Source organism: Rutidosis leptorrhynchoides, chromosome 2 (genome assembly GCF_046630445.1).
Source record: "Rutidosis leptorrhynchoides isolate AG116_Rl617_1_P2 chromosome 2, CSIRO_AGI_Rlap_v1, whole genome shotgun sequence".
NCBI lineage: Eukaryota > Viridiplantae > Streptophyta > Magnoliopsida > Asterales > Asteraceae > Rutidosis > Rutidosis leptorrhynchoides.
Genome location: NC_092334.1, coordinates 457,388,270 through 457,397,209, shown reverse-complemented (window position 1 = coordinate 457,397,209; position 8,940 = coordinate 457,388,270). Strand labels below are relative to the sequence as shown.

At 31.9% G+C, this 8,940-nt stretch overlaps 1 protein-coding gene across 1 annotated transcript; it reads left to right on the top strand.

Annotated features, from left to right (window-relative positions):
* The first annotated feature begins 5,806 nt into the window (after positions 1–5,806).
* LOC139889308 (protein FAR-RED IMPAIRED RESPONSE 1-like) lies at positions 5,807–8,474 on the top strand. Its single transcript, XM_071872268.1, has 4 exons — positions 5,807–6,714; positions 6,859–7,048; positions 7,162–7,605; positions 8,424–8,474. Exons 1-4 carry the CDS (start codon positions 5,807–5,809, stop codon positions 8,472–8,474), a joined length of 1,593 nt encoding a protein of 530 aa, XP_071728369.1.
* The last annotated feature ends 466 nt before the right edge of the window (positions 8,475–8,940 follow it).

Here is an 8,940-nt window from a genome sequence, read left to right as displayed (position 1 = left end):
ATAATAATAGATTAACTTTAATTTAAAATACATAAATAAAAGAAATTATAAACTGAAATGCAAAAATTACCTGCCCTAATATGGATTAAGTTAATGTATTAAGTAAAATGTCACATTGTAAACTGAAATGTATTAAGTAAAATGTCACATTGATTGGTATTAAAGTTAATGTATAAAGTAACATGTTACATTGTAAACTGAAATGCAAAAATTACCTGCCCTAATATGGAGAAAATAAAAATATAAAAGAAATTATAAAAAGATTCAATCTGAAAAGAGATATACGAAATATACTAAAAACAGATAATGAACACAAACCTCCTCATCCGACACTATTAGCTCCAAAGTGGTAATATACTAAAAAGGTTCTAATCTGAAAAGAGATATACGAAATATAGTAAAAACAGATAATGAACACAAACCTCCTCATCCGACACTTTCCTTCATCGTAACCATATCCCAGCTTTTGAAGGAGCCGAACGACTTTAATTTTATGGGTAAAATTAATTTTACGTCCGTCAATCTCTGAAACCTTAATGATGTTCTTCGATGTGGCCATTATTTAAAACTAAAATGAAAAGAAACATAAGTTAGAAAATAATCATTCAAAAAACACCAAGATTATCGCAGTTGAGTGAAAAAATTAAACCTGGAGATTTTTCGAATTGGAAACTGAGAGAAAATTTGAATAAAAAATAAAAAAGATGATTTTGAAAATAATGGTATAATGGGCGGGTTAAGGTAGTATCAGATGTGTGAAGTAAAGATATGTTGGTAAATGTGTGTACTTAAATGTATTTTTTTTTTTTTAAAAAAAGCAACATTCTCACCACTTTCTATACTAAAAATTAATTTTTATATTCATAATGTCTTTGGAAATTGTGAATAGTTAAAAAGGTTGGCTTTTGGTGAAAATGTATAGATTTTGAATTCAAACTGATCATATTTTCTTTAGCCATGTGGAATGTTGACGTGGTGTATGTATTGTATGTATAGGTTTGGTGTAAGGTAAAAAAAAATAGCAACAAAAGTTGTGTATGTATAGGTTTTTTGTGAGACAAATCTCTCTCCTATGTGGACCGAAAATGAAGGGCTGTTGGACATTTGGACAAATGCTTAACGATATATATGTATAGTCAAAAGTTCAAATTAGAACCATAAAAAGGGCGAGAACTGCGAAAACTTTTAATTTACAAAGATCATCACATATGACTGAATTGAATCACCCATAAATGTTGATGGAGAGTAAGAATGAACATAAAATAGTTTGAAAAAACTTATATTTTACCTATATAATTAAATATATAGTTTCTCGTTCACATGTGCATATTTGTTTGTGAACATGTGGATAAATTCATATAATTAACAATTTAATATGTAATTTGTGGTAATGAACATATGTTTGTTGATGATATGAACATTAATTAACATTTACATGTAATTTGTTGCATTAAAATACATAAATACTATGAAATTGAAAAGTTCTCGCAGTTCTTACCCTTTTTGTGGTTCTCGTTTGAACCTGGCCCTATATATATATATATATATATATATATATATATATATATATATATATATATATATATATATATATATATATATATATATATATATATATATATATATATATATATATATATATATATATATATATATATATATATATAAAAACTACAAAAATGCATAAATAAAAACTAAAAAATAAAATACGTTAATAAAGTACATAATTGAAATTACAATTTAGAAAAGATAGAATTGTTTTTATCAAACTGTATGGATGTCCGTGAGGATCCCACAAGAACGCCTTCCACTTCTAATAGGCCACGATCTAGACCTAAATCATCCTCAACGAGTCCATAAGGAGTGATCTTCGTCGTCTAATTCGTCAAGCGCCTTGGCGTATTTATTGGTGATCTTGTTCCGATATCTCATCACCAAATAATATTTTTCGGGAGGAACATATATTGAGCAACCGAAAAAAATAGAAGTCTTAAATCGTCAAACATCGTAGGCGTTTTTGTTTCTTTTCTTAACTCCTCCATAGTAAGTTTCATAGCAAGCGCGGTGTCAACAATCGAAGCCCGGGATTCTTCCGAAGAATAATGAGAAGCCGCATCCGACGAACCAGAACTCCTTGCACTCTTAGAACTTTCACGACCTCGTCGACGAGGGATAGAATCTCCTTAGACGTAAGGCTCCAAATTTGGTGTAGTCGTGTTCGATGTCGGTGTTGGGTCGGGATCTTCCAAACTGATCGTTTCGGGTTATCTTTTTTTTTTTGTTATTGAGCCCTCCGTAAGTTAAAAATTGGGGACAATCTTTTAGAATACGTCAAGAATCATCATATGCAAATGATCGTGTTGTTTGTATTTTGAAGTGTTTTCTTGCATGTTGCCTAATATTCGCGTCTAAATGTTCACCCAATGTTGTTTTGCAAGCTTTCGTAGATGGAACTTAATATTTTGATGTCAATGTTTTGCAAGCTTTTCCACTCATTCTACATTGAAGTTTTTCGTTACTTGGCGTATTACATAAATGCATACCACTTCATCCATGCCAAACTACGTAAATACATACCACTTATTTCGTCCATGCCAAACTACATAAATGACAAACACATAAAATCACACCAGTCTTTTCATTGTCGTTAATTATGTCCTTGGGGAGGTCTTTCCTCATAATGTAAACTAGATACGGATCGGCCCGCGTGATGTGGCGGGACCTTTGGGATTGCATATTCATATATAACGTAATGTTATTTGTTTACGGATTTAAAAACGTGTTGCTACGGGTGTGTTTGGATACATGTGAGTAGTATCTATTATACCTAATGGCGTGTGAATTTTTAACGCCGAGAAAATTGCGTAAAAAAGGGACGGAACCATCGATATGATGTAGTTAATTTGAGTTGTTTATTATACGTGTATATATATGTATGAAAGATAGTCCGAAATATTTAGCATTTTTTGAAAAACGTCCGTTTCGCATATAGCTAGTTCCGTTGTGTTTGTAAAATTATTTCGCGTTGAACGTTGACGTTGGGAAAATTCATGTCGTGACGGGCGGGAAGATACGGGCCGTTTAAAATTTTGGTGGAGTTTATTTTATTTTGTTTCAAAGAATAATAATGTTAGGGTTGTTACCCCTAAGAAGTTGATCTGTTTAACGATCTTTGAGGGGAGGTTTTGTAAATTTGGGGATTGATGTCGTTTGATAAAAGGGGGAGCCAAAAACTACAAAACACCCCATGGTTTTTTAGTAATATAGGGTTAAATATCATATATTATCACTAATCAGCCAATTTTGGAGACAGAAAATTATCGGTATTTAAAACCAGTGTTGTAAAAAACCCGATTACTCGCCGATTAATCTTCGATTAATCATTTTTAAGAGCAATCCGTTTCGATTTTCAAAAATCCGTTTAATTAAACGGTCAACGTCAATTGATGGGTCAAAATTGAATTTGGTAATCAAAGTCGGTTAAAGTAAAAAAAGAATTAACATTTTAACATGAATTTACACTAGAACTTTATAGTTTTTGAGCAAAATGAATAATTCTAAACAATTATGTTAAAGTTTATTTTTATATTTATGGTTTTTTCATATTTACACATATAATTTTTGAAATTTAATATTTAAATGTATACAGTATAATCCGATTAATCCCCGATTAATCTCCGAATTACTGATTAATCCTTCTAAAGCCCCGACCGATTAATCCCCGAATAGCGAATTTTGCAACCTTGTTTAAAACTATTAACAATTCATATGATGAAATATAACTCGAAGTGCTGAAACCTGTGAGGAATAGAGATGTCAATGAATCGGGTGATTTCATATCCAGATCTATTATTTAAATATAATTCATTCATGCGTTCGATTAATCATGTTAAATGATATGCATCTAATGTTAAATTTTTGTTAAAGATGTTCTCTTTATGAAATGAAATCATCAAATTATTTTTAACAAATACAAAATATAACGTAATTTTATATTATTCACATAGTTGTATATTCACAATATACATTTTTAATAACATTTAGTAGTGTCTATATGTATAAGGATATGAAATATGCATATATTAAATATGTATATATTTATATGTACACACATATACTCGTATTTCAAATCATAAAAAGATATATTCATGAATGATAAATTGTCATCTATATTCAATCTACCAATTTTTTGCATCATTCATATGCATATTCGCTTATCACACGAACAGAACTAGAGCTAGAAAATTCTTTTACTGGTGGCACAAAATAATGAACCTACTTCATAGACACGCACACACATACACACACACACACACACACACACACACACACATATTCAGAGTTAAAGAAATTAACAAAAGCAAATTTAGTAGGGTTGTAAATGAGCCGAGCTACTCGAGAAGAGCCTAAACGAGCTCGAACCCGAGTTTGAACAAATTTCAAAGATCTTTAATAAAAGAGCCCGAGCTCGAGTTTTATAGCTCGAGCTTGAACTGACAAGCTCGCGAACCTAAACGAAACTTTTCATATATATATATATATATATATATATATATATATATATATATATATATATATATATATATATATATATATATATATATATATATATATAATAATAATAATAATAATAATAATAATAATAATAATAATAATAATAATAATAATAGTAATAGTAATAATAATAATACTTAATATTATACTCCGTATAAATTATAAATCATAGTTAAAAAAATAATATTGAATATACTTAAAAGTGGATAAAACTTATTTAACAATAAATATGAAATAAAATTAGCTAATATAAAATAAAAATGAGCTCGTGCCGAGCTCAACTTGTAAAATATCAAACCAACTGAACTCGAGCTTAAGATGTTAGGCTTTAACCGAGTTCAACTCGAGCTCTTTGAAATTTAATCAAGTCGAGCTCGAGCCTAAGCGAACTCGAACTCAACCTTGCTTATTTACACCCCTAAATTTTAGTTTTAAAAATTCTTCTGAAATTTCTTTTCCCACTCTGTATCCTTAACCAAATACAAGGACGTTCAAATTTTTCACCAAAATTTCAGTTTCAATTGTAAAAGAGAAATTCTAGAATGACAAACATTTTATACCAACACTTTATACAAACTGACATGGCAGGTGACATGGCATCCATTAATTCAATTATATTTTAATTTAAATAAATAATACGTATTTATAACCTCCTTAAATAAGGATAAAATTTAATAGTCAATTAATTGATTTTTGATATCTAATATTACGTACGTAGTTTAACACCCTGACCGTCTTCTTCTTCACACTCGTAATTGCAAAGAAGCGCCGCAAATATGAATCGATCTCCATCCTCTTCACTAAAAGATGAGTCATCTTACACATCTTCTTTACATGATGATGAATTGTCATCGGGTACACAAGAATCCCTTAACGAAGAAAATGAGTAAGTCCGTTAATCCATTAATCCGTTATTGCTTATAAATTCGTATGTAATTGTAGAGTTTTTTTCTGTTAGTTTGCATAGATGTTATTGTTATTAAAATGGATATGGATTTTCTAACATTGACTATAATATATAAACTTTGGTAATTGTAGGCATACGTTTACTAGCATGGAAAACGAGACGTACTGCGAATTAAACGTAAATGAGGATGAATGTAATGAAAAAATTTCTCCTGAAGATAACCAAGGAAATAGTGAACATTATGATTAAGATACTGAATTTGAGAGTCAAGAAGATGTCAATGTTCAAGATAAATTTGAGAAAAATATGCACGGTGAAGAAAATATTTTAGAACCAAAAGTAGGTATGGTATTTGACACAGTTGAGGAACTAGCTAGTTTTTATGCAAACTATGGTAAGAAAATGGGATTTGGAGTTTCTAAAAGGTCTTCGCGAAAGTCTCTTGAAGATGAGGAGAAAAGATATGCTACAATTTCATGTCATCGGGCTGGAAAGTCACAATCAAAAACTAAAAATAGTTTGAATCCACGTCCTATTACAAAAACGGATTGTGGAGCTAGAGTTAATGTAAAACGTGGCATTAATAATAAGTGGTATGTTTCAAAAGTTCAACTCGAGCATAATCATCCCTTTGGCCCTAGCAAAGGACGATTTTATCGATGTAATCGAGTCATAAATTCTCGTGTGCGAAGGCAACTTGAAATCTTTCAAAGAGTAGGAGTAAGAATGAATAAGGGTTTCAATACCTTCGTCGTGGAGAATAAAGGATATGAAAATATACCAATTACTGAAAAAGATTGTCGCAATTACATCGATAAAGTAAAACGGTTAAAGTTTGGGGAAGGGGATGCCGAAGCAATTCAAAGTTATTTTATGAAAGTTCAATCTACCGATCAGAACTTTTTTTATTCATGGGAGTTGGATGATGAAAATCGGTTGAAGAGTTTGTTTTGGGCAGATGCAAGGTGTAGGGAAGCTTATGAAGAATTTGGGGACGTTGTCACCTTTGATACAACTTATTTGACAAATAAGTATCACATGCCAATGGCTCCATTTGTAGGTGTAAACCATCATGGACAATCTGTATTGCTCGGTTGTGGATTGGTTTCAAATGAAGATACTATGTCTTTTATATGGCTTTTTCGAACATGGCTTACATATATGTCTGGACGTGCTCCTGCAGCCATTATAACAGACCAAGATCAAGCAATGAAAAAAGCAATTGAAGTTGTATTTCCTGCTACACGTCATAGGTACACTATTGAACATCTGATAATGTTTAAAACTTTAAAAACAATAATGGGTTTTGATTGTTTATATATGCTTTTTTGTATTTGTCATACTTGCAGGTGGTGTTTGTGGCATATACTAAAAAAAACTACCTAAAATCTTGGTAGGCATAAGAGATATAAATTAGTTAAGTACAAACTTAAAAAAGCCGTGTATGATACTTTAACTTCCAATGAATTTCAAACCGCGTGGAATGAAATGCTAGAAAAGTACCACCTCAAAAATAATAGGTGGTTAAAAGATTTGTATGTAGAAAGACAATGTTGGGTCCCTTGTTTTGTGAAAGATATTTTTTGGGCAAGGATGTCTACTTCTCAAAGAAGTGAGAGCATAAATTCATTTTTTGATAAATATGTAAACAAAAAAACAACGTTGAAGCAGTTTGTTAAACAATATGAAAATGCATTAAGGGACAGGCTGAAAAGGAAAATGTTGAAGAATTTAATTCTTACAATTCGTGGTATCCGCCAATCACCCGTTATGCCATGGAAGAACAACTAAAGGCTGTTTTCACAAATGCTAAATTTAGAGAGTTCCTAAATGAGTTAACGGGAAAAATGTATTGTGGGATTAGTTCTTCAAAATTAGAAGATGGATATTTAGAATATGAAGTCATTGAGGATATTGAGGTTGATGGGAAAATAAAAAAGAAGTCATTTAGTGTTTGGTTCAAAAAGGCTGATTATGTGGAAGAATGTGATGTTAAATGTATTTGTCGTTTGTTTGAGTTTCGAGGAATGTTGTGTAGGCATGCACTTACGGTACTCGTTGGTAATAACATATATTCAGTACCAACTAGATATATCCTAAAAAGATGGAGAAAAGATGTTAAGAGGAGGCATACTAAGGTTAAGGTAAGTTATAGTGATTGAGAGGGCTCAAAAGTTGAGAGTCGTTATGATAAAATGTGTAGTGCTTTCGCTGAAGTGGCAGACTTGGCATCAGAGTTAGAAGAAAAGTGTAGTCTTGTACTTTATAGATTCAACGAATTAAAGAAGGAAGTTTTAGATGGAAATATTAATAACGGTAGTTTTGTCTGTACTCAAGAGGCGAGTCCTTCTAACAAGGATAACATATACATAGCATTGTATATGTATATTTTATTTGCTAAAGGCTAAAAACAGAAGATGCGCGAAGTATATTCAAAAGACTGGACATATTCGCTAAAAGTTAAGTCTGCGGATTATGGCGAATTAATAAGAGACTGCGGATTGTCTTCGCTAAGTTATCGCGGACAGCAGTTAAATCCGCACACCGTGAATATTTTGAATACTATAAATAGAGAGCTTAGCCTCTCATTTATAGGTTGTTGATTCTCTGTCATTTGCCCAGACCTTTGTAATTTTCACTTGTGACTTTGCCCAAGGGAAATTTACATCGAGTTAAGGTGAATCATACTAATTAAGAATCAAGACCGGGTCAGGGTGGTTGATCACTTGATTGAAAAGTGAAAGACGATCACCAGAGCGCAAAATAATCATCAAACATCCCATTCTCCATCTTTGTCATTGCACTCAATCCTTAATTAAGTAACTCATTAATTGAGGATTGATCAATTGGCGCCATCCGTGGGACACGTTTCAAAATTAAACTCGGAATTTTTTGTTTTGTGCTATCAAACAATCAATTGGCTTGTTTAACTTTAATCGTGTATTGTTATGATGATCTGCAGAAAATTGCTAAAGGCGTACCAGTTGATTTGATCGTCGGACATGGAAGCTAATGTGAAGCAAGTAAACAGCTTTGTGAATGCTGATATGCTGGCTAGTGATTCGCAAAATACCTTACCGGTTAATTTGCAAGCAAATGTAAATGCAACCGCGAACAATTCAGTTCAAGAATCGCTCGCTAAAGCATCTAATGTCAATACCGCTAATACTGATCCGCAATTAAAGGTTGCTCCTGATATAATGGCTGCGCGCAGAAATTTGCAACAGAACCGCGATGAAACTATCGCTGAGGGCAAGCGCTTAAGAATTTTGGCTGGAAAAACAAGCTTGAAAGCAGATAAAGTCCTTGGCACTGCTATTGAACAAGCTAAAAAGATGGTCATGAATCTCGCATACCGCGTACTTACTTATGGCCGTTAAATGATTCAGGATCACAAGTTAATCGCATGGTCGTTGAGCATCATGATAGTGATAGTGATGATGCAGAAGACCACGTTGTTTTAAACTCTGTTTATAATT